The sequence below is a fragment of the Cucurbita pepo genome, chromosome 9 (assembly GCF_057944985.1).
Source record: "Cucurbita pepo subsp. pepo isolate OVF chromosome 9, ASM5794498v1, whole genome shotgun sequence".
NCBI lineage: Eukaryota > Viridiplantae > Streptophyta > Magnoliopsida > Cucurbitales > Cucurbitaceae > Cucurbita > Cucurbita pepo.
Window position 1 is genome coordinate 4,156,306 of NC_141806.1, and position 25,839 is coordinate 4,182,144.

The window sequence follows — 25,839 nt, forward strand, 5'->3', positions numbered from 1 at the left end:
CGCGAAAGAAAGATGAAAGGGTAAGGGGGAAAAGTGTGGGCCGGGTTCATATGGGCCGGGCCCAAAGTATAAAAGGCTATGCTTTATGAGAACTCAGATGAAAGCAAAAAACCCTAAACCCTAGCGGATCTTCTGTGTTGCGAGCGTTTTCTGGAGCTTGGAAGGAAGATGAATCACATAGCAGCCATGGAAGAACAGGTGGTTTCTGAGAGAATGAGGCAAAAGTTGAACGAAGTTAACATGGCTGCGCAGGCTCAACTCGGTCCTATTCAAGACCACGTCAATTTTACTCTTCAGGTTTCCCTCTTCGTGGTTTTTGATCTTCGAAGTCCGGTTTCTGTTTGTTGTTTACTGTTTTTCTCCATCAATGCATTTATTGATGATTTCCTTTTCTTCTGGATCTTCATTTTCATCATTTGTGATTTCTTTTACTTGATGACTGTTGATTGTTTTCGTGATTCTTGATCTTGACTGCAGCAAGCGTATTTCAAATGTGCCTATGAGTGCTTCGATAGGAGAAGAAAGCAGGAAGAGATTAGTAATTGCGTTGAGAATTGTAGTGTTCCAGTTGTCAAAGCGCAGCAACATGTTGAGAATGAGATGGCCAAGTTTCAAGTACGTGTTATTATCCATCATCTTGGTTCTTATTTTTCTCTTTCTCCTCTCCATGTTCTCCCTCATTAGAATGATTTCCCTTTCAAACTACCTGTTATTTGATTTCTCGAGTCATTTAACTTCATGTGTTGATCTTAACTCTTAATCAACATAAACATATGGCTCGAAATGCTTCAAACCAAACTCCAACCAGCTTTGTTCTGGTTTTGAAATGGAATTCACCACATCACTCGGAATGTTATGGTTTTGTCCTTGTGAGGATGACCATGATTTTCTTTCAAGACCTCATCCTGCGCATATAACACCATTTAAAAGCCATTCAATTGGAGAAATAGACAGTTTCTTATCATCGTTTGCAGAGATCAGCTATATATTTCAGCATTATTTAGTCGCGAACTGAAGTTTGAATTCACATTGAATGAATAATGCAGTTACTCATATGGGAATTGCATGTCAGTTAGAAATGTTCAAAACGAATCCCTATCTCTGCCCAATTTCGTTTATTTTTGCATGGATCAGTTACAATTCTTCCATGTTCAAAATTTTCCTTTAATGAATAATATTTTCTAATATAATTTTTAGGTAAAACATCCTATAAGTTCATAAGGAAAAATAGTCTTCAACCGCCCCGCCTCACTTTTTATAAAGTGAGGCCGGGCGGGATGGGGTTGGTGTTGGAGTCGAAGATGGTGAATGTAATCTCCATCCCTGTCTCTAATGCTAATGGCAAGCTCCCAATCCCCATTTAAACTGGGATTCGCTACCCTGTTCGAGGCGGGTCCTTGCGGGCTTTGACAATATAGGTTAAACAGACATTTCTAATGTCAATATGGTATCGGTGCGTGCTATGAATGTGACTACCAAGGACATTTTAGAGGCAGTGTTTCATGACCATGTTAATATACCATCAAATATGATCTAATGCTGTCTAATTAATGAAATGATGTATTTTTGTATGGTGAATGCAGGAAAGATTAAACAGGTCACTAATGGTGTGCCAGGACAAGTTCGAAGCAGCTAAGCTTCAACAGAAAACTAACAGCGTGTATGAATTGGAGTCATGCGTGGATTCATCAATACAAGAAAGTTTGAATACGCTTCCACACCTAGCTAATAAATTAAAAGCTTCCTTCAATATCAGGAATCAAGTTTAATGAGAGTTTGTATGGCTTCATTTTGCTCATTTTAATAGGATCCTTCACACTGGCTATGCCTATTGCAACCCCAATTATCGTTTATATTTTTTGTAATTTCAATTCATTGACCTCGATTATGAACTTTCCCAGGGAATATGGGCGCTAGCTGAAGCTCATCCCTGACTTGAACGACAGGATATTCTGACCCATTGTATACTATTTGAATGAATAACAATGTGGAATGACTTTGTTCTAACCCTTCGTGAATTTTTATAGCCATCTGATGGATTGCTGCATTCAGGATCTCGGAGTGTGCCGTACAGAAACTCAAATTAATTGTCATTGGTATATCTCTTCCATTTATTTATTTCTTTAACTTGTTGGATGATGAAAGTTCCACGTCGACTAATTTAAGAAATGATATGGGTTTATAATCAAAGAATACTCTTTCCATTGGTGTGAGACCTTTTGGGGGCGTCGACTAATTTAGGGAATGATCATGGATTTATAATTAAATAATTCTCTCTTCGTTGGTGTGAGGTCTTTTGGGAAATTCAAAGTAAAGCCATGAGAGCTTATGCTCAAAGTGGACAATATCGTACCATTGTGTAGAATCGTGTTCCTCTGACATAACTTTTTCCCCTTTGGTAATTTTCCTTCTTTTTTCAGGCTTGACTTTATTTTTCCTCCAATTTTTTTTTATTTTGTTGTTTTTTTTAGTATAATTCTCTTTTTTGTTTTTGTTTGATTATTTGTGCTTAATATTACTTCCCTGTCTTCTTTTGTCTATTTATATTTCTTGTCCTTTCTTTTTGTGTTTTGCTTGTGGTTTTCCTTTTCTTACTTTTTTTTTTTTTTGTTCTTTTTTTTTATAATTTTTTTATAATTTTTTTATTATCTTTAATTTTTTTCAAATAATTTATAAAGTGGGTGAGAAAAAATAAAAATAAATTGAAATAGATGTATTTTATGTTGGGAGTAATTATATTTTATTTTTGAAATATAATGTGTCTACTTAATTTTCCATTTTGATTATTGTACTACCTATGTATGAGTGAATTTTTATAATTTTATTAAATCATTTATTTGATGATAAGTATTAAGATTGATTGTTAAATAAATTTATACACCTAAAATTTAAGTCATGTTATTTACCATATGGATGGAAGTTAAACTAAGACCTCGTTTCAATGGAGATGTATTCTTTACCTATAAATTCATAATCAACTCTTTAATTATCTGACGTGCTGCTCCTCTCTTCTCCCAACACTCCATTTATCAAGTTATATAAAAAGAGAGAAAACAATATACTAAGAAAATGCTAGGTGGCATCTCTAAGGTGAGATTTCAGATGTTTTGTTTGGAATATATGTTAATATGATTTAGTTCAATTGTAGTAGGTACAGTTGGCTAATAGTACCTTCAGTAAGTTCAAGATTGTTCATCCATTAAACCGTACTTGGGTTTATCATGTAAAGCGCATGGCCATCGATTACGCCATCAATCTATCTAATTTCTTAAGTTGAAGTAGAGCTTTAGAAGAGTACGAGTGAAATACCTATCTAATATTTGTTGCTCGCTTGAACACGCTTATCGAGAATCGGCCCAGAAGTCGTCTTTATTTTTTTGGACAGCTTGGACAACCATCCATGATCGAATCATGAACCATCCCGCAAAATTTAGGAAGTTTGATTTTTATCCTACTCTTTTTTAATAAAAAAAATAGGATGATGATAATAATTTTATTTATTTCAAAATTACTCATATTACTTTTTTTTTCTTTTCTTTTCTTTTTGTTGGCCCAAACAAAATATTAGACCAAAATCAAATCAAAACAAAACAAACTCCAAAGGAGGAATAAATAAAACGAGCAATTTGAGCTATAAGTTGGACTTTCTGGGGACATCATAATTAGGCCCCCAAGAGAAGAACTGCCCAGTTGGCAACCGATGAGGCGGCAGCAACGCCAGCCTCGCTCCGACAACGGCGGCGGCATCGGCAGTATGTGTCCCTTTCCCACCCGTCATTGAGGTCTGTGTAAAGCCTGGGCAAAAGCTGTTCACACTCACACTCCTACTCCGCTTGGCCAAGACTCTCGTGTAAGCGTTCAGCGCCAGCTTGGACACCGCATAGTCCGTCCACAGCGCCGGCCACCCTTTCTTCTTCCACGTCCCTCTCTTCACGTCCTGCAGAAAAGCATCCACCACGCCGTCGATGTCCTCCTCCGCCAGATCTTCGCTCTGCAAAATCTCCTTCACTTTCTCGTTCTTCACTTTCTGAAAATTTTCATTTATTAATTATAAATCACAATGAAATTATATTGTCCACTCCTTCCAATAATCCTCCCTTCGAACAAAGTATACTATAGAACTTCTTCTGAACCCTATGGAGCCCTCGAACAACCTCCTCTTAATTGAAGTTCGACTCTTTCTCTGGAGTCCTCGAACAAAGTGCACCATTTGTTCAACACTTCAGTTACTTTTTACTACACGTTCAAGACTCATGACTAAGTTAAGCATGTTAAAAATCACGACTCTAATACCATGTTAAAAGTCACGACTCTTCAAAATGATATGATATTGTCCATTTTGAGCATAAGCTCTCATGACTTTGCTCGCTTTGTTTTGGGCTTCCCAAAACTCCCTCCCAACAATCCTCCCCCGAGGCCAATGGAGCCCTCGAACAGCCTCTCCTTAATCGAAGCTCAACTCCTTCTCTGGAGTTCTCGAGCAAAGTACACCCTTTGTTCGACACTTGAGGATTCTATTGACATGACTAAGTTAAAGGCATAACTCTGATACCATATTAGGAATCACGACTCTCCACAATAATATGATATTGTCCACTTGAGCATAAGCTCTCATAGCTTTGCTTTGGGCTTCCCGAGAAAACCTCATAACAATAGAGATGTACTCCTTACTTATAAACTCATAATTATTTCCTAAATTAGCCGACGTAGACTCCCTCCCAACAATCCACAACAAAACAGACCAAAGAAAGTTTCTTTTCGTAAGGCTTACATCGATGGTGCCGAGCCTCGAGGTGATATTGAGGATTCGGCTTCGAGAAGAAGAAGAGCGGAAAAGAGGTAGCAGAGCCTGGGTGAGCAATTTGGCGCCGTAAAAGTTAGTTTTTATTACTGTTTCTGCGTTTTCCACGGAGTTGTGGTCAATGTCGTTGAAGGATACGGCAGCGTTGTTAACCTGGCAGGGTAAAAATCATTATCAATTAATTTATTAAGACTTTTCCAAGTTGGAATGGTCAAACTGGTTGACTTATTAATTACCTTTGTCGTTACCAATGGTGACACTGGCAGTTCAAGTGGAAATAAATAAAGAAAGAGACTCTACGACACAATGGAAACATGGGAGGAATGGAGGACTGTCTTTTTCAACCTTTTTCTTATATTTAATTCGTTACACGTTAGAAATTTAGGGTATGATCATGAATTTATAGGTAAAGAATACATCGAGCCTTTTCGGGGAGCCTTGCAAAGCCATGAGAGCTTATACTCAAAGTGGACAGTATCATATCATTAGAGAATCGATTCCTAATATAGTATCAGAGTCATGCCCTTAACTTAATCTGTCAATAGAATCCTCCAGTGTCGAACAAATGGTTTACTTTATTCAAGGATTCCAAAGAAGGAGTCGAGCCTCGATTAAAGGGAGGTTGTTCGAGGGATCCATTGACCTGAAGGGAGGATTGTTGGGAGGGAGTTTCATGTTAACTGCTTTTTGGGAAGCCCAAAGCATAACCAGCAAAAGCACGAGAGCTTATGCTCAAAATGAACAATATCATATCATTGTGGAGAGTCGTGATTTTTAACATGGTATTAGAGTCATGTCAATAGAATCCTTAAATGTCGAACAAAGAAGTTGTGAGCCTCAAAAGTAGAGTCAAAAGTGACTCAAGTGTTGAACAAATGGTATATATTATTCGAGGACTCTACAGAAGGAGTCGAACCTCGATTAAGCAGAGGCTATTCGAGGGTTCTATAAGCCTCAAGGGAGGCTCTATAGTGTACTGTTCGAGGGGAGGATTGTTAGAGGGAGTCCCACATTAGCTAATTTAGGGAATGATCCTGGGTTTACAAGTAAAAAATATATACATTGGTACGAGACCTTTGAGTAACGCAAAAGCAAAACCATAAGAGTTTATGCTTATAACCGAGCATATCATACCAATTATGGACAGTCATGATTCCTAATCTTTTCTTAAAATATTTGAATATCTTAACCATTTTCTTAAAATAAATATAGCTCATACAACAACCTATTGATGGTGATATTTTAATAGATTCAATTCATATGATATTGTACTCATAATTAGTGACTTACAAGAATATCGAGGGCGGGAAAATTGGCGACGAACCAGGCGGCGAAGGCGTTAATGGAGGCAGGATCGGAGACATCGAGGCGGCGGAACAGAACGTTGAGGCCTTCGTTCCGCAGCGATTCAACGGCCTTGAGTCCTCTTCCTTCATTTCTAGTGGTTAATATGACGGTGAGTTCCATTTGCGCTAATCTTCTAACTAGGGCAAATCCGATGCCCTTATTGGCGCCGGTGACGACCGCTACTGTGTTATTGGACCACCATCTGCAAGAAAACACGACGGCGGAGGAAATAGATGAACAGAGATGAACAGAGATCGGCGACGGAGGTTAATCAATGAATTACCTGTCGGAGAAGGGAGAAGAGGAGGCGGAAGAGAGGTCGAATTCCTTGGAATCCATGGCGGAAAGAGGCGAGGGAATCTGGAATAATCGGGCATTGAAATTAGGAAGTGAAGAGGGGAATATATAAATAGGGATGGGAAATGGAAAGAAGCAGAGTGGGAAACTGAAGAAATTTAGATATAAATTTAGGAACGTGAGACGTGTGAGAAAGTGGGACCCACTCTCCCATCGAACAAATTGAATAGAGTTCATAATCTAACCCGTTACACTATTTTTTTCAATTATTTTAAAAAATTACATTTATAATAATATATATTACATTAGTAACTAAAATCTTATAAAATCGTAATAATGCATCACTAATATCGGTTATAACCGTTAAATATTCTTAATTTTTTTAAAGGGTAGGTAGAGTTGGATTGGTTTAGACCCTATTTTTTATGTTTGTCGGGTTGGTTGGGTTGATCCAGTAAAAAAAAAATGTCTACCTGCAAATTGAACTGAATTTTCCGTCTTACAAAAATTCAACCCAACATAAATCATTGGGTAATTTGAATTTTTTATTCTATATATCACTTTTTTTTTAAATTTTTTTTTAATTTTATATATGTTTGAACACTATGAGAAACCGAGTGAGGGTGAATAGAGTTTTAAAATTATTATTTAAATAATATTAACAAATTAAGTACGTAAAAAAATTAATTATATTCCAAATAATAAATTATTGCAACAAACTCCAATAATTTCAAAATTAAATATGGATGAGTAATAAAATATAAGAGTCAAATTTGACCTACTCCACCACCCAAACGATACTTGAAAATTTAAATAAAAACTTTATTTACTCTTTTCACGTAGCAGCAGAGCTCAAATGCTGCACTACTATTTTACGAGTTGAAGAGCAAACTCAATCCTTTTTATAGCTCAGTATCAAATCATTATAAATGTTAAAATTTTGTATCAGACTCGATCACAAAGGGTAGATTTATAAATTTGAGCACAACAATAAAAATATCTCTCAATATAAGATAAATAAAAATAAAATTACAGAGATAGCAACTATGCAAATGAATTTAAATAGGGAATGATAGTGTAGAATTAAAAATTAATTTAAAAAATAATAATAACGTATATACTACTACTACTACTACTAATAATAATAATAATAATGTATATTATAATAATAACAATAATTATTATTATAATAATAATAATTATTATTAACGGAAACATTTTTCAAAATTTCGTTTTTTTTATTATAGTAATATAATAAGAATAAATATATATGTAACAAAAACAGAGTTTTGAATTCTTTTAAATATTTTTAAATATAATATAATATATATATGACGAAGGGAAACACTTTCTCAAAATTTCAGTTTTTAATATAATAATAATAATAATAATAATAAATATAAATATATGTGTCATATTTTTTAATTATATATAATTATTTTTTGGCGCGGCAATCTCCACTTGCCGGTTGTCCTTTTATATATATAATATTATAATATTAATTATAATATTTTTATTATATAATATTATATATATATATATATATATATATATATATATATAATATTATATATAAGTATTTTTATTTATTTTTTATTTCAAAACAAATAAAAAAAAATTATCTTGTCATCCGATTTTTATGAGTAATTAAAAGCAAACATCTAAATATCAATTAATTAATTAATTTAAAATTAATGACCAACAACTAAGTATACATAATAATTTTTTTTTGTTTATAAAAATGTAAAATAAATATTTAAATTTCAAATTTTTTTTTTATTTCTAAACATATTTAATATTTATTAAAACTTTTAAAGTATTGTTTTTTCAATTATTTATCCGTGAATTTTTAAAATATTAAACAAATAAAAATATTTAGTTAATAGAAAATTAAAAATATATAACTTAAAAGTCTTAAGATCCAACGCATAATTTAATTCAATCCAAAAATTATATTTTGGATTAAATAATTTATTTATTAGAAAATTTTGCAAAGGGAAGCTTTGGGATTTTCTTAATTTATTTTTCTTTTTTTTTGACAGTTTTTTCCGTTATTTTTTATTTTTATTTTTATTTTTTGTCATTTTTAAAAAGTATGATTATTTGGAATTTCTTTTTAATGTACGTTTCAAAATATTTTTAAAGCTGCTCACGTTTTAAAGATGATAAACGTTCTTGAAAAAAAAAATTGTCTATTAAAAAATATATAAAAAAAAATTGAAGTTTGGTTAACTATAAAAAGTATATTTTAAAATGTGAAGACAAAACAAATAAATTTAAAAGAATTTTAAATTATTTTTTCTTAATTGAAAAAATATATTTAGAGTAATTTAATCTCTAAAATAGATTCGTATGTGACACTCAAATGATGAGGGGAACTGAAAACTATATCTGAATGAGAGCGATCTTGAAGATAGGATAATAAAGAAAAGCTTAAAATAATTGAAAGTTATTACCTATACTGAATGCAATTTCGTTTTCGATAGCTCAATCATAAGAACTCTAAGATTAAGCGTATGATTTTCAAAACAAAAAACCAATAAATTCCGTGATACGAATCCAACAACGGATCATTTGCGTGTACCGAAGGAGCAATCACAAGAAGTAATGCGAAGAATATTGAAGTATCAAATCAAGAAAACAATGGAGTGACAATAAATATCACTCGACACTGGAAAGTGATTTGAAGACTTTTTGTGTTTGATAGTTGAACTAACATTTGAGACTATTATATCATTCCTTATTTTCTTCAATTTGTATTTAATAGCTTTTATTATTAGTTTGTAGTTGGTAGTTGAATTACATTAGGTTTGAATTACCTCTATGGCACGTAATATTCAAGTTTGAAATCATGGTTGAATACAAAAAAATCTTGTGTTTGAAACCTTTTGGTGTTATGTTTCTTTCAAACCTTGCTCTATGTTCGATGTTAAAATCGATTCATTGGATTAATCATAATCAAACTAATTCTGGAGTGATTCGTCTTGTGATCTAAGAGTGACCATTATAGATTCGAAGTTCGAGCTATGAACTATTCATTTTCTAACCACCTCTTGGTTGGAATTAATTTGTTAAGTTAGCTTCTTGCGTGAAAGTTTGCAAGTATACTAGAAGGACCTCTAGCTTTGCAAAATTCAGCATTTTTGAAGATATTAGAAAGATCCCTAGTTTGGCAAAATCCAACATTGTTGGCGCTTATCAATCCACTTGGTTTAAACTTAAATATATATATATATATATCAATGAAAAATATCTCACTCAATTGATGAAAGAGTAACAAAATTCAAGTTCAACCGTAGAAAAGTCCACAAATAGATTCAATTATTGAGAAAAAAATCAACGGACAATTATATCGAGAAATTGATCGTTTAGGTCTTATTTGATAACCATTTTAGCTTTATTTTCGTATAGATTCGGTAACTATTTTTTATTTTTAAATCGTCGAAGCTAAGAGTATTTATGGGTTGTGTTTGGTCGGGTTGAGATATTTTTAAATCCAACCCGACCATAATTTTTTTGAATTGTTCGTAAAATTTATTCAATTTTTTATTTATTTATGTTGATTTATTTATTTTCAAACATTTAACTAAAATTTAGGATACAATTTCAATATATAGTTGAAAATTATCTTCCAAATAATTTTGAATTATTTTAAAGAAGGTTAGAGAATAAATAATAAAACTAAATAAAAATAAATCAAATAATTGTGTGTTATTTCATATAAATTAATTAATTTGTTTCTATCATCAACTTATAACGGTTCGGTTTATGATCTTGATAACTATTTTAATTAAAATATTATATAAGTTGAAGATACGGTAATATCATTGATATATCAATAATATATTAACACTCGTTCAAAATCCATTTCAAATATACCATTTGTGTTTCATTTATATATATATATATATATATATATATATATATATATATCATTTTGGAAACTCCTCGTCCTCAATTTGTTTTGTTCATAGATGTCTTTGCTGGAATTGACCCAGATGTTTCGCAAGGTAAGGTTCTGAACGACATTTTCAGATCTGAGCTTTTCCTATCAGAGACCCACCAAAGCACGAAAGCCAGAATCTTTCATCAAATGGATTCTTGGCTATTGCGGAAAGGTTCCCGAATTCGGGGTTTCCGAATTAGGGTCATAACACCATTAGAACTCCCCTCAGGTGTTTTTCGCTCAAAATGAAACTATTAAAGGCATTCCAGCGAGAGCCGAGATATCCGTTGCCGAGAGTCGTTGTAAATAATACAACAAGAATGCTTTTCGAAGTCCTGGAGATGAAGATGCATCGTGGGTTGACCTATATATATATAATTATTAAGTTGTTGGAGATTTAAATTGTAAATTAAAAAAGAAAATGGATTGATAATAGGGTGGGAAGGCAACTCTATATGTTGACTTTACAAACTTATATGGTTTTCGATATTGAAAGTTTTGGAAGATATTTCCACAAATTTTTTTTTATTTCAAACAGATATTTCCACCATCATTAATATTCAGCAACGTATGGATCCCATTTCACAAAATAATAACAATTATAATAATAATTTAACGTGTAATTTAGTCTTCGTTCTCTATTTGAAGGATGTTTATAATCAATGAATACTATCTCCATTGGTCTGAGGCATTTTAGGAGCGCAAACTCATGAGAGGTTATCCTCAAAGTGGACAATATCATACCATTGTGGAGAATCGTGTTCATCTAACACGAGATTGGGGATGAGAATTACATTTTCCTATTAAAATTTGAATTTTTAGAGAATTAGATTAAATATTATAATTTATTTTTCTTATAAAATATTATTGGATTTATTATAATATTTTACATTTTAAAATAAAAATTATATTAAAAATTGAAAATTTTCGAGAAATTCCCCTAAAATAAATGGAGAATTTGTGAAAATATGAATTAAAATAAAAATAGAGATCTCTACTAATAGTTTTATCCGCTCGTTATTTATTTAAAACCCTCTATGATTTGAAATTTAATATTATCATCCAAATAAAATTAATTATGTAAATCAATGGTAGATTGTCAAATAAAATATTCAAATTAATTTTGTGAATAATTTTAAAATTCAATAACATTTTTTATATATAGTTCGACACGTTGCGTTTCATTTCACACGTTATATTTCATGAATTCCCTCTTCAAAGTCCCGTTTACACGACCGAATGAGATTAAAATATAATATTTGTCGAAAAAATAATTTTAAAAGATGTGTTTCATTTCTTTCATGGTTAAACCTAAACTCAAAGCTTTCTTTTTCTTGCATTGGCTTTGCATGCTGAAAAGTTGGAAGGTTCGTGGCCACAGTAATAGTGGCTTTTTGTCATGCCTAAAAAGCCTGCCCTTTCCATTATTAAAGAAGAAAAAAAAAAAAAAAAAAAAAAGAAGTTGGTTTAGTTAAGTAGCTTCCATGTGCTTTACATTCAATCAAAAGCCTAAAAAGGCTAGTATTAGGCAAGTGTTGCCTATGCTATTTCTATCATCTCCTTTTGCTATTATACAATTCTTATATGATTATGCTACAGTGCCCACCCCACTAATCGTCTCGTTGTCGATTCTTAGAATGTTACAAGAATGTTTGGTTCACGTTTGGAATGTGTAAAGCTTGCAAAGTTACGAAGTCTTTGTTTGATTTGAATATGGATTCTTCTGTTTTCGACTATAGACTTACTAAGTTTTCTTAGGCTAGGAGATTTGAATATCTGATTTCTTAGGTTCGAGAGAGTCATTGCTTGAATTTCTTGAAGAACACGATACCACCTATTCATCAATAGTAAAAAATGCCAGGAAGAACTGTTTACTCCCACCAAGAAAAAATAGCAATAAGTGATGAGTGGATTGATTATGGTAGTCATTACGAACTCATTCCATTTTTGGAGGATTCATTCTCTGGTGGAGGTCAACGAAATTTCTCTCAATATCCATACTATGACTAGTAATACAACAGGTGGATTACACATTCTACAGAGGTGCAAATGATGATGATCACCCTGAGGTATGCACGGGAGCCTTTGATAGGTACTCCAAGACCTACCAACGCTCATGAAAATCCGAGTCAATCTTCCATTCATCCAACCAGAGGTGTGGATAACAAGGCCATCTTCACACCCTTCTCCCTTCTCCCTTTTGTCTCTAGGAAGGTCGGGTGAACCAAACCTACCAACATTCTCTTATTATAAGAGAAGTTTGGCTTTGAACCATCCCAAAGTCATCGACCAATGAGACGACTCCTTGGTGGGTTTCTTAGTGGAATGTGTCCGAACATCAGTTTATATGCCTAAGAGAATCTTTTTCTAAAAGCATAAAGCTCCCAAAGAAAAGAAAAACATAGGCAAAACTCTTTGGGTTGGTCAATAGACAGTGCCATGCAATTATGCATCTATCACCTACCACTCCCAACACACCCAACTGAGATTATTTATATAAAAAAGACGGTTACTGAGCTGCCTGGAAAGGAAATAGGAACACCATCATTGTCTAATTTATTTATCTGCAAGTTGGAACTATGGTAAAGCCATAAAATATTCAGGCTTTCACCTTTCATACTGAAACCTCAGACGATTCCATGGGGAACCAATGACAAAGAAATGGACAATTGGAAGGGAAAAAGAAAAAAAAGAAAGGGAAACTAGAAGGTGTTTGCATCCGTTTATGCATACCTGAGTTCCAATCGAAGCATATAGAACCGTAGTGCTAATGGAGGAGTACCAAGGTGTTGTATTATAAAAAATAATGACAACTAACTAAAGCCTTCTTGTCAATAGATTCCTCAAAAGAAAGGTACTTCATGGCTCAGGTTGCATGTTTTCACATTCTTCTCGGATTGATTGGAAAAGGACCGAGGATAGATATCGTTCACCAAAGCTAGGGAATACAACCTGAAAACGTCGCGTTGGAGTAAGTCGATGGCAGAGAATTAAGCATCTGAAACTGAGGAAAAAAGAAGTAGCAAGGAAATGATGCATAAAACTGAGTTTGCTGTAAATCAAATTACAAGGTATGTTTTTGTAAAAAGGAGAGTGACGTGCCATTCATTTGGGTGTCATTCATCAAGGATGACGAGAATAATGGAAGCATGAACAAACTACATTGTGAAAAACGATCATTTTCAAACCATAGGCGCTGGATTTGAAACGGTTTTAACTAGAGGGCAGTATCTTATATTTATCCCCAATATTAGCAAGACAATGGCTGAGATACTTGCGCTGTTTATCCCACTGGTCATATTTCTAAAGGCTTCTTCCTATCATCAATAGGTGCTACTTCTCACATCAGTTGGGGAGGAGAACGAAACATTCTTCATAAGGGTGTGAAAACCTCTCCCTTGCAAACGTGTTTTAAAAACCTTGAGGGGAAGCCCGAAAGAGAAGACCCAAAGAGGACAATATCTGCTAGTGGTGAGTTTGGGCCGTTACAAATGGTATCAGAGCCAGACATCGGGCGATGTGCCAGCAAGGAGGCTAAGCCCCGAACAGGGGGTTGACATGAAGCAATGTGCCAGCAAGGATGTTGGGCCCCAAAGGGGGGTGGATTGGGGAAGGGAACGAGTGCAACGAGGACCCAGAGCACTGAAGGGAGGTAGATTGTGAGATCCCACATCAGTTGGGGAGGAGAACGAAACATTCTTTATAAGGGTGTGAAAACCTCTCCCTAGAAGAAGCATTTTAAAAATCTTGAGGGAAAGCCCGAACGGGAAAGTCCAAAGAGGACAATACATGGGCTTGGACGTTACACTTATGCAAAAACTTTTCCCAGCATTGCATACTACCGAACCCTTTTTGGCTCCTAAAAGATGCTAAGAGAAGTTCACGAGGCATACTAAATAAAAAAGGAATTTTCCTACATCTTCCTTAATTTGACTGCAAAAGAGAAGAAAATGCGTGATATTTTCTCTCTTGTCCAACCAATTTCAAAATTAAGCATCCGGCTTATTTTTCCTCCCATAAAAATATTTCGTAACTGAGCATGAGAGGGGGGAAAACCATTCAAGTTTATTTTAAGAAAATGAATAAATAAGGTGCGTACCGCAATAAGCTTTCCAGCATTCTCAGATCTTTTTCCCACTTTCAATGCAGCAGCTGCTGCTGCTCCAGACGAAATGCCCACCTGATATCAAGTCAATGAGGTAATGTCAGGAGATATATGAATACTTCAGAAGATATTGAACGAGGCTAAAAAAGCAACCCCACTTCTTTAAGTTAAGCTAGCTGAATATAGCACTTCTCTTTTGTTTTGATATACTGCTTTAGATTGAAAACTTTTTGATAGAAATGGAATTTCAGTGGTAAAAAAGAATAGCCAAATTAAAAACAAGGTATTAACCAGTAAGCCTTCCTGCAGCGCCAATTGTTTCGCCGTCTCAATAGCTTCTTCACTGGATATCTGCGTCGATCACAAATAGTCAGACTTATAAGAGGAAAACCTAAGTACGACTTAAGAGTACGTGATATGTTTTATCCCAGCCAACTAGTTTCCACTGCATAGTGTTGCCTTGAGGAACAATTTCAGTGGAAAAGTATGCAAGTGTGTACATGCATGTCTGTTTGTGGGGGTTGGGTGTCACAATCACATTCTTTGGAAACCACATGGAAACAATGCGGCACTTATTCTCGCCCACGAATAAGACGGCCAATTACTTGGGTCGTCAGTGGCACAAACGACCGATGGTTTAGCCTATGCTCCGTTCTTGAAAAATGGCTTTAGAAAACGAGGTCAGAGAAGGTTTTGAAAGCAAATATTATAAGTTAACAAGCAATAAGGGACAACAATTACATTTATAACTTATAACACAGGTAGGAAAATTTGACAACTAGTTGTATCCCCCTATCCAGGTTACATGATGTCAATGTCGTTGTCCCTTATTGCTTGCTTGCTTATAACATTTGTTTTCTCAAATTGCTTTCAAAACGTTTTCCAACACTTTCTCTGACCCCGTTTTCTAAAACTATTTCCAAGAATGAGGCATATGTTAAATTATACATTATTTCTGCTACTAGCAATCCAAATTTTAATTGGTTGATGATAAGAATCACGGTGCTCCAAATGGACCTATTACACGATCCAAGGTCAAGAAGATTCAACAAACATTCATTCTTCATCTACAAAAATGGATCGGCTCGGTTCAACCATCATTTCTAGAATTAGAAGCTGATACGATTGACGAAGGACAATTGAATAGTTGCACGGTTGAAGTTGAAAAACTTTAAAATGTCAACAACAGGGTTTGAACGTACACGGGTGAAGCCCAATAGATTTCAAGTTTGTCTCCTTAGCCACTCAAACATATCAACGTTTGTTGGAAGACTATTATTTTTTTCGTTTTCATTTTGTAATGGTCAAATGGTCAAATTGACTCCATCTTTTGTGGAGATTAAAGGGGATCGGGATTGAATCCCGACCACAAACGTCTTTTGTCGGGAGATTTTAAATAACCACAATATGTTATGTAAAAATCAGATTGGTGGATGAATGAAATTGAGATCTCGAATTGAGATGTTTTCCTTAGAAACCTGAGCATCAATTTTGTCATTTCTAAGTTTCAAGCAATTCTTGTGGTAGAATTGCAATTTAATCATGCCTTGATCAAGTTCGATTGTGGAGTGACTCAATTTAGAACAAGGTTCCAAATCTTGCTTTTAGATTTTCGATCGTAAGAGGTAATCTAATTCTAGCCTTATCTTTGGTTGATCCAAATTTCGTATAAGGAGGTGTTAATTACTTTGATTCAAGGTTTGCTTCAACAAAGCTTGGATCGTTGGGCTAAGGGGATTAAGGTTGCCTTATCAATTTGGTATCAGATTTAGATCCTCAAATAAACATGCAAATGATGTAAAATAAATGATAAGGACACACTCGTAGGAACAAATATGATATTTTTTTTTTTTCAAGATCTAAATGTGATCTTTATAGGAAGGAAATGAGAACAAAGTGAAAAGATGATGAATAATGGCGGAAATGACAGTAAGAAAATAAATGGACATATTTAAAGAAAAGATAAACAATGGCCATATTTAAAGAAAAGATAAACAATAGCAGAAATGAAAGATAAAATCAATTCTAGAGTCGGCCACAAAGATGTAACCTAGCTCTGATACCAAATTGATAAAGCAACCCTAATCCTCCGCCCAATAATCAAAGCTTTTGTTGAAGCAAGAACCCTTGAAGAACCCAAAGTAATTAACACTTTCTTATAAGAGATTTGGATCAACCAAGAGATAAGGCTAGAATTAGATTACCTCTTACGATCGAAGATCTAGAAACAAGATTTGGAACCTTGTTCTAAATTGAGTCACTCCACAATCGAACTTGATCAAGACTTGATTAAATGGCTCGGATGCAATTCTACCACAAGAATTGCTTGAAACTTAGAAATAACAAAATTGATGCTCGGGTTTCTAAGAAAAACGTTTCAATTCGAGATCTCAATTTCATTCATCCACCCATCTGATTTTTACATTTTTACATAACATATTGTGGATATTTATAGTCTCCCAACAAAAGACGTTTGTGGCCAGGATTCAATCTCGATCCTCTTTAATCTCCACAAAAGACGAAGTCAATTTGACCATTTGACCATTTGACCATTACAAAATGAAAACGAAAAAAATAATAAAGTCTTCCAACAAACGTTGATATGTTTGAGTGGCCAAGGAGACAAACTTGAAATCTATTGGCTTCACCCGTGTACGTTCAAACCCTATTGTTGACATTTTAAAGTTTTCCAACTTCAACCGTGCAAATATTCAATTGTCTTTCGTCAATTGTATCAGCTTCTAATTATAGAAATGATGGTTAAACCGAGCCGATCCAATTTTGTAGATGAAGAATGAATGTTTGTTGAATCTTCTTGGCCTTGGATCGTGTAATAGGTCCAGTTGAAACATTTGGAACACCGTGATTCTTATCAGTTGACTTACTTGAATGTGAGAATAAGTACCACACAATCGCTTCATAAGTCTGAAATAGTACGACCGTGACCGTTAGAGAAAGAACCAAAGGGTTAATTGAAACTCCTAAAGTGTGTCAAGAGTGCCGATTTAGGCAGGGTACTTCAAACTCAGTAGTGTCGTCTGTTGACACGTCATTTAACGGATTTTTATCCCTCAAAATGTAAAAACAAAACTCATTTGCCACGAGCTTGGAGATTTGTATGTGGGCAAGAGAATCAAGGGTGTACCAGGTAGGTTGCTTTCCAAAGAGTCATTACCACCATAGGGATAATGGCAATAATTGCAAGCAGAGAAGTCGACAGTTACCGTGACATGACATGCATAGGTCAAGTGCCAAGTGGGTATTGATGAAGTTCTAAAAGTAGACCATCATGGCTAAAAGAGAGCATAAAGAGAGGGAAGTAACTCAAGAGAATTGGTTATTTGCCCTATGAAAGTGCTCCAAGAGAAGTGAGCACGTGCATCCATTAAGTCATTTCCATGTGCATAAGTGGGTGACTTCACAAGAAGTTTTCGAGACCAGGGTTTGCTCATGAAGGAGCACTCGACTAGATATAAAAGACAAGAAAAGAGAAGCGGCAGCAAGCAAGAGTGAAGCATCATTGCAGCGTTTATCACAAGAGGTGGCCAAGTTGAGAGCTGGCAGTAGGAAAGTGCCAACAATTGAGAGGGTTTTGTCAAAGAGCTTTCAGACTTCGCTACCGCATGAGTTGGTGCCATAAAGAGGTAATTTCGTGGTAGGTTTGTGAGCCTCACTCAAGGGGTGGACCAATATGTGTCATTCAAAGAGTATGTGTATTGGCCAAGGGAACTGTCAAAGTTTTGTCGGGGCAAGTGTCCACAAGATGACCAAAATGCGATAGAAAGTAAGTTGTCCAAGAGGCATCAGAAGTTTAAGTAATGACCATGAGACGTCAGAACCTTTATGGAGCCTACACACCGAGCCTCGTCGGTCAAGTCCTAAGAACTGGACGGAAGTAGGTTTGTTGGTGGAATAGCTCGCAGATAGTGTGTGGTTGTTTACCTTGCCTACATTGTGAGTCTCAGGCCAAGTCTTAAAAATTGGGCGCAAGTAAGTCTGAAGGTGGGATAACTCCTAGGTATTATGTAGTTGTCTTATTCATTCAGAAGCATGATTAATTTCAGCGAGCCAGTGAGGAGTCAACCTAAAGTTTGGATCGTCATTGGGGCGATGCCGAGATGAAGTGGGGAGAGTGTCACAGTCCACTATGTGAATTGTGCCCTCAAGAAAGTCATCAATGATGATGACAAGTTTACGTAGGGGAGAATGTCACAAACATACTATGAACAAAGTAGATTGTGACTATCACTAATCCGAACGGATAAAAGGTGACACACGAGTAGCGCTCATTAGGCCACATGAAGTGTCATGATGCAATTGAGTACGATGGTGCATGATCTAAACCACCGAGAAGAGTGGGAAAAATTGTCAAGCTAAGGTGTAAGCCAGAATAAACATGACAATGTAGTTAGGTGTTATGGATAAGCTTTAGGTTGGCTAAGGTGTAAGCCAGACAGACGTTCCACGTTGGTGTATAACTCCTCACAAGGTATCAAATCAAATATGTCTTAGATAAGGTATCAGATCAAATATGTCTTAGATACTATAAGAGAAGGCATGGTGTTGGCTCACCACCTCTTTTGGGTCTCAGGGCCGACGTGAGCTACCACATGACACACGTGTGTGTCAGTGTGGGCGAGTGTTGAAAGACAGTGTGGGCGAGTGTTGGAAGACAAGTGCCTTGGGCATCTGCCTTTGATTGTGTCAGGTGGCGTGGGTGTGTCGACTTGCATTTTGTTCTTTGAGTTGGAGGTTGAAATATACAGTTAGAGCTCTAGCACAATATGCAAAAATGATTTGGTTTGGACATGAGTGGACTTGTGTCTTGATAATGCCCAGATGGATGGATATTTGAGAGGTCCTGAACATAAGGTTGACACATAGATCGATTCTAAGTCAGTGTGCCCAAGCTACTGCGAAGGCCAATGATATCTCGAGACTCAGAATGGCATCGTGAAGCACGTGGGGCTTCAGAGTTCTCAATTAGCATGATATTTAATTGTCATGTCCCGATAAGCATTATATCAGCTTGATAAGCCCCAATTTACATAGTTATGTCCTGGTTGTAATGGCTCAATCAATCTTGGCAAGTGCTTAAATCACTTGGTAAGCTCTGGTTGAGCGTTTTAAGACTATTTTGACCCAATGAAGGGTCTATACACATCTTGGTGAAGTTTCGAATCAATGTAGAAGAGTGCGAGCCGTGTTGTTGTGAACCTAGATGATGAAAAGAGATGCAAAGTTGCATTTGAAGGACCTTAGCCTAGAGTAGAGGCAAGTCAGCTAGTCACAAGGGAAGTACACGTACAAGTTACGTGTATGGCAAAATGAAGCTTAGTTTCGCATAAGTTAACTTCAGTAAAGGAAGAAAAAAAACCTTACCTAACGTCCGACAAAGCCACTAAGAAAGAAAAACATATAATGGAGCTCGCGACTATGGCGGGGCTGTACGCTCTCTCGAGACCCCTACTCTAATCAAAAGACTAAGATGGAGTTTTCCTTAAGGTTGGTCATGATCTGAGTGTAAGTCATGACACTGCATGGTTTGAAAAGTATGACACTAGGGAGCATCAATTCTCCACTTAGATTAACCTTATGCAAGGTCGTGCATGGCTGACAATGTAAAACTAAATATTGCTTCATAGAACATTTCAATTCTCAAATAGAGATTTGAATGAAGAGAAAAATGCTTGATCGAGAAAAAATGAGCAGGAGACGGACCTCTATGATTTCATCAACTACACCTTCGTCCAAATTCTTTGGTACAAAACCAGCTCCAATTCCCTGAATTTTATGAGGACCTGCGTTTCCATATTAAAGTAATGGACACTTAAATTTGGTGCTATAAAAAATAAAAAATTCATAACTAATAATCAGTAAAATTTAAATGGTTGACTTACCAGGCTTTCCTCCAGAAAGTATGTTACTTTCTGTAGGTTCAATACCAATAACCTGTTGAATGAACCAAAGAAGAGCTGTTAAACTTCAATAGCTAGGAACAAGTAAAAGAACATTAAAATGAGAAGATGAGCCTTTGAGAGAAGAACATAAAAAAGGTTATATAGGCTAATTTTCCTTCAAGAACATTTGGGAAGATCTATCTGACAGCTTACTGTTCAACAAAAAAATTTAATGAAATAAATGTAATGCTATTTAGAAGTAGCTAAATGTCTAAAAAACAATGTTACCTTAATTTTTGGATTTTTCTGTTTCAAGAACCGGCCAACACCAGAAATTGTTCCACCCGTTCCAATTCCCGCAACAAAAATATCCACCTTGCCACTTGTGTCTTCCCATATCTCGGGTCCAGTTGTCTCGAAGTGTACCTGCAAACTCAAGTTCATGTTTCACTTAAAGCTGTCTTTTGCACAAGCAGCAAACCATATCATTCGTGACAACCAAATCCTAGCCTTATGTTTGTTGAAAAGCTATTGCACTGTTCTCTATTTTACTCATATTTTCTCTGGTAATGCAATGTCTGGCCTTCAAACCACATCATTCATGTCTCTAATTATATTACTGCATCAAAATGTAGAGTGTTCCAAAGGTTGAAACAGTTAACGATAGCTTGAATGGATCATTTATTAGCTGTGTAATTCTAATGCAAAATAATTGTTCTTCCTGGAAATATTTCATTTGCCACTTCAATTGGACTGCATAAATTTCCGTGTGCAAATATGATTTGGCAACTCAGAAGATCAATTTCAAAATCTGATTAGCATATGTAGAAATAAAAGAAGAATAGAAAGTGCAAAAATTATGTTTTGTAATGCTATGCATTCATGCGTTCAAAAAAACTATTATAATAATTTTTACTCATAAAATTTATATTTTTCCTCCAATATTTATTTTTGTGTCCATTTTTAACAACTAAATAAATAAATATTCAAACGCCTCAGCTCTAGTGTTCAACAATTATTTGAACAATTACACCTTTCACATTTATTATGCTAAACAAATAATTTACATGTATGTGATTGTGTCAAAAAGTGTTCAACATGTACCTATTATGCTAGCTAAGTGTACAATAATTGTTGGGGAATCAAACTGTCCAATGTGTGTGCATAGGCAAGTTAACCAAACTTGAGTGTCCATGCTTCATAGTAAGCATAGAAGAATTAAATTATGGCCCCATAACTAGTTTACTACTAATATCTTTGTTTGGTCCACAGTGAGTCAACGGAGTGCTTGTCTTCAGTTTAAATAATCAGGTAGAACAACGTCTTTCACGTGAGACTTTTGACTTCATACCTTAGGGTTAGCGGAATTGTCAAATTGTTGAAGCATGTAAGAATTAGGTGTCTTTTTTAGAATTTCTTCAGCTTTCTGAACTGCTCCCTTCATGCCTTTAGCTGCATCAGTTAATACTAGTTCGGCTCCAAATGCTTTTAAAAGAACTCTCCTCTCCATACTCATTGATGATGGCATTGTCAATATTAGTTTGTATCCCTTTGAAGCAGCAATAAACGCAAGACCAATTCCTGTGTTTCCACTGGTAGGCTCAACCAAAATACTCTGAAAATAAGCAACAGAATTATGTTATTAAATATTCTGACCAGACAGAATATTTCTGTACTTACATCAACCAGAAATTGGAAATATTTAGGTAAATGTTTCAATTTCTGAAACATGCTTGCGCAAGATTACTATCGGGGAAGGTAACAACTAGGAGATCCCATCTGAAAATTTGGTATACTCCTAAGTCCAATCCATGCTTTCTTGATAATACAAGTACATAAATGCTTCAAATCCGATAAAGAAAGAAAAGGAAAAGGAGAAAGAAGAAGTTCAAGATAACCATCACGGGAGGTAGGCAATTATATAAAGAAGATACCATCACTCATCAGCATCTTTGATATGTTACTGTACAAGTTCTCTTTGTTACAAGTATCTCAAATGAGCAAGGCAGTTGCTATTTATCAAATAACCATGAGAAGATAAATATTCTTAAGTTTACATGGCACCGCGAGGGGACATTCAAACAATTCAATCCCTATGCTAAGACAAGATGCTGGAGGATATTGTAGATATAGTTTCAGTTACTATTATGGTGTAAAATGCAGTCTGAAAACAGGTCAAAAACTACAAATGCATGTGAAGAAACGGCAACAAATATATAATTTATTCAACAATTCATTTTTAAACAAATACGAAATGTAATGAAACGTAATTTTCTAGAAGCATGAAATTTACGTCTCTAATGTATTACCTTTCCTGGTGAAATAAGTCCTTTCTTCTCAGCATCAGATATCATACTATAACCTATCCTGAAGACAATTTGAGTACAAATGGTGAGAAGATGCACCAATTCTCTGATAAGTATAGATAGTACAACTCGCATGATCATAAAAGAACACTTCATGAGATAATCCATTCATATATTTATGAATACGCTAAACTTCTTAATTAATTTTATAATTTTTGTTCGGTTCAGACCAACCCGAGGTTTTTATCCTATGAACCCGAAACTGAACCGAGTCAATTCAGGTTCAGGAAAAATAACCCAACCCAACCCAACCCAACCCACTCCCTATAATTCGGGTTGGGTTGGTCGGGGTTGGATGTACACCCATAGTAATCATTCTCCTCAATAGTTGGCCAAAGGATATTGCCACTGGCATAACCAGGATAATTGTACAAATACAGTTTGCCATATAATAGTTGAACACTTGACCTCCTCCTGCTTTTTTTCTCACCTGTCCTTAACACTACAACATGGTTCCATTATTTCAAGCTTAGCAGCAATGTTTGCTACAGATCCCTTCACGATATTGTTCAGGTAGACCATGGGTGTCTTACCTATCAGCTGCATCACAACGAAAGAAATATCTCATACAAAGATCTGTAGGGTGAAGTTCAATGTTTCAAATAATATGAGATAACCAATTGACCAGATTCCTTTTATTTACTATCTTAAATCTTGAACCACAGTTGTTCCTAAACATTCCAAACACGATTTACTAGGTTGCTGAAGTCCGACTGTTTCATGTTCCCAAAAAACCAGGGTGTAAAAAAAACACTGACCAAGTTGGTTTATCACTTAGCATATTTGCAATGTTTACTATTGGCTTAACAGCAATCCCACGACGTTCGCTACAACCATTTTATATAATTTAACGAGTTCATTTGATTTGAATTAGAAAAAAAAATTGGTAAAATTATCGAAATGGTACCAAAATCAGCGTAGATGGTGGATGTTATCGTACCAATCTGAAACGATATCCACAATCATTATGCCGTATTAATACGTATAAAAAGTTTTGGATTGCTAAAATTTAATACGTTGAGTTTTCAGTATGATGTCAGCCAAGCTAACTCCATAAGCATGAAATTTAATTTAGCCAAGCAATCAAGAAACTAGCATGTCAATGTCAAGGAAAAAGAGAGAGAGAGAGGGAGGTCCATTGACCATCATTTTCACCTGAGTTACATCTTTGGCGATGTTGAGGCCGTCAATCTCAGTTTCCGGCTTAGCAGATACCGCCTTGCAAACAACAGATACAGAAGAGGAAGAGACTGTCCCAAACAAATTGCTCTTCTTCGATTTCAGAGACGGAATGCGTCCTAGAGTCTGGCATCTAGAATTCGGCGAAGAATTCAAAAAGAAGACCTCCGATTTTGCGCCGGAGTTGCAGAGAGGAGAAATCAAGGAATTGATGATAGAAGCGGAAGCCATTGGCCGGAAAGATCTCTCCTCCTTCAATATCCAAGTCTCTATCCACCAAGCAGAAATGTTCGCCTCAAGTTCACACTGACAGAGTTTTCGTTATTTCCCCGAGACTTTATTCCGTGCGTGTGGCACGTTCCCATATTGGCCATGCCTCCCATTTCTATTTTTGTGAATTTTTTAATTTACATTTCTAGAGATTGGAAATATATATATATTTCTTTAAAACAATTTTTTATTTTGCAATCTAATTTTATTTTTTAAAAATGAAAAACATTTTGTTTAGGTAACAAAGAGAGTTTCTTTCCACTTTTCGGAAGATTCGTATCTAACGTTTCTGATCTGGAGTCAGACGCACTACCATTGCACCATGGTATGTCACACTAAGTTATAAGAATTTAAACTTCAAATAGTCACACAAGATTCATAATTATCAAAGGAAGTCATGCTTTTAGAAAAAGAGAGAAAGAAGAACAACAAGCAATCTTCTAATCTGAAGTCTGCAAAAACCCTGACTAGTCAAATATGCCCAACCAAACCCAATTATATAACGAGAAAACCCGGACTAAAAGTAAAAGAAGACCCTGACTAAGCCCAAACCCAATTATATAACGAAAAAACATTGACTAACAGTGAAAGAAGAACTTGAACCCGAAGTGAATCGAACACGCAACCTTCTAATCTGAGTCAGACGCGCTACCATTGCGCCACGAATCCCTTATAAATATGTCACTCTAGTTTCAATACTACGTGGCCTGTAAATTATACCCAAGCCCAATATACAACGCAAATCTAGAGTGCGCTACTATTGTGCCACGGATCCCTTGTCAGTATGTCACTCTAGTTGCAGTGCTACTCGGCAGTAGACGCGCTACCGTTGCCCCCACAGATCCCTAAGCCATGATCGAAAAAAAGGGAAACAAGAACTTGAACCCAACGTGAATAGAACACGCAACCTTCTAATCTAGAGTCAGACGCGCTACCATTACACCACAGATCCCTTATTGATATTGTCACTCAAGTTCCATTGTTACGCGGCCAGTAAATTATACTCAAGCTCAATATACAACGCAACTTTCTAATCTAGAGTGCGCTACATTGTACCACGGATCTACCGTAAATTATGTCCATGCCCAATATACAAGCCATGTTAGAAAAAGACCGTGCAACCTTCTGATCTGGAGTCAGACACACTATCGTTGCCACACGGATACCAAAGCCATGATCGAACATGCAACCTTCTGAGTCAGACGCACTATCGTTGCCACACGGATACCAAAGCCATGATCGAACATGCAACCTTCTAATCTGGAGTCAGACACGCTACCATTGCGCCATGAATCCCTTATCGATATGTCACTCTAGTTCCAATGCTACGCGGCCTGTAAATTATACCCAAGCCCAATATATAATTATCGAGGTTAAAGATGTCATGGAAAAAGACCGTGCAACCTTCTAACTCCGCGCTACCGTTGTGCCACGGATCCCTATGCCATGATCAAACAAGTGGGAAACAAGAACTTGTTACCGACGTGAATCGAACACGCAACCTTTTGATCTAAAGTCAAACGTGCTACCATTACACCACAAATCCCTTATCGATATGTCTCTCTAGTTCCAATGCTACGTGGCATGTAAATTATACCCAAGCCCAATATACAACGCAACTTTCTGAT

At 35.6% G+C, this 25,839-nt stretch overlaps 3 protein-coding genes across 4 annotated transcripts; 1 reads left to right on the forward strand and 2 right to left on the reverse strand.

Moving 5' to 3' along the window:
- Positions 1-93: 93 nt before the first annotated feature.
- On the forward strand, positions 94-2,007 carry LOC111801699 (uncharacterized). Its single transcript, XM_023685804.2, has 3 exons — positions 94-297; positions 478-615; positions 1,584-2,007. The coding sequence occupies exons 1-3, from the start codon at positions 169-171 to the stop codon at positions 1,767-1,769; spliced, it is 453 nt and encodes a 150-aa protein (XP_023541572.1). The 5' UTR covers positions 94-168; the 3' UTR covers positions 1,770-2,007.
- A 1,472-nt stretch (positions 2,008-3,479) lies between these two features.
- LOC111802198 ((+)-neomenthol dehydrogenase) lies at positions 3,480-6,570 on the reverse strand. Its single transcript, XM_023686469.2, has 4 exons — positions 6,432-6,570; positions 6,092-6,350; positions 4,772-4,954; positions 3,480-4,027 (listed from the first exon to the last, which is right to left on the reverse strand). The coding sequence occupies exons 1-4, from the start codon at positions 6,485-6,487 to the stop codon at positions 3,632-3,634; spliced, it is 894 nt and encodes a 297-aa protein (XP_023542237.2). The 5' UTR covers positions 6,488-6,570; the 3' UTR covers positions 3,480-3,631.
- A 6,354-nt stretch (positions 6,571-12,924) lies between these two features.
- Positions 12,925-24,285, reverse strand: LOC111802667 (cysteine synthase, chloroplastic/chromoplastic). Of its 2 annotated transcripts, XM_023687112.2 has the most exons (10): positions 23,918-24,285; positions 23,193-23,302; positions 22,706-22,763; positions 21,748-22,011; positions 20,685-20,822; positions 20,397-20,448; positions 20,218-20,297; positions 14,788-14,847; positions 14,491-14,571; positions 12,925-13,343 (listed from the first exon to the last, which is right to left on the reverse strand). In XM_023687112.2, exons 1-10 carry the CDS (start codon positions 24,170-24,172, stop codon positions 13,251-13,253), a joined length of 1,191 nt encoding a protein of 396 aa, XP_023542880.1. In that variant the 5' UTR covers positions 24,173-24,285; the 3' UTR covers positions 12,925-13,250. The 2 variants fall into 2 exon arrangements, with proteins under 2 accessions (XP_023542880.1, XP_086982990.1); XM_087126864.1 differs by lacking the exon at positions 23,193-23,302 and having other exon boundaries at positions 23,918-24,046.
- Between the last annotated feature and the right edge of the window lie 1,554 nt (positions 24,286-25,839).

Coding starts and splice junctions, on each gene's coding strand:
- LOC111801699 (XM_023685804.2), top strand. CDS start 169: ATGAATCACATAGCAGCCATGGAAGAACAGGTGGTTTCTGAGAGAATG. Junction 298..477: donor ACGTCAATTTTACTCTTCAG/GTTTCCCTCTTC, acceptor TCTTGACTGCAG/CAAGCGTATTTCAAATGTGC. Junction 616..1,583: donor ATGAGATGGCCAAGTTTCAA/GTACGTGTTATT, acceptor TGGTGAATGCAG/GAAAGATTAAACAGGTCACT.
- LOC111802198 (XM_023686469.2), bottom strand. CDS start 6,487: ATGGATTCCAAGGAATTCGACCTCTCTTCCGCCTCCTCTTCTCCCTTC. Junction 6,351..6,431: donor TCTTCTCCCTTCTCCGACAG/GTAATTCATTGA, acceptor GTTTTCTTGCAG/ATGGTGGTCCAATAACACAG. Junction 4,955..6,091: donor TTCCCGCCCTCGATATTCTT/GTAAGTCACTAA, acceptor TTACCCTGCCAG/GTTAACAACGCTGCCGTATC.
- LOC111802667 (XM_023687112.2), bottom strand. CDS start 24,172: ATGGCTTCCGCTTCTATCATCAATTCCTTGATTTCTCCTCTCTGCAAC. Junction 23,303..23,917: donor TCGCCAAAGATGTAACTCAG/GTGAAAATGATG, acceptor GTTGTGATGCAG/CTGATAGGTAAGACACCCAT. Junction 20,823..21,747: donor ACAATTCCGCTAACCCTAAG/GTATGAAGTCAA, acceptor TTGAGTTTGCAG/GTACACTTCGAGACAACTGG.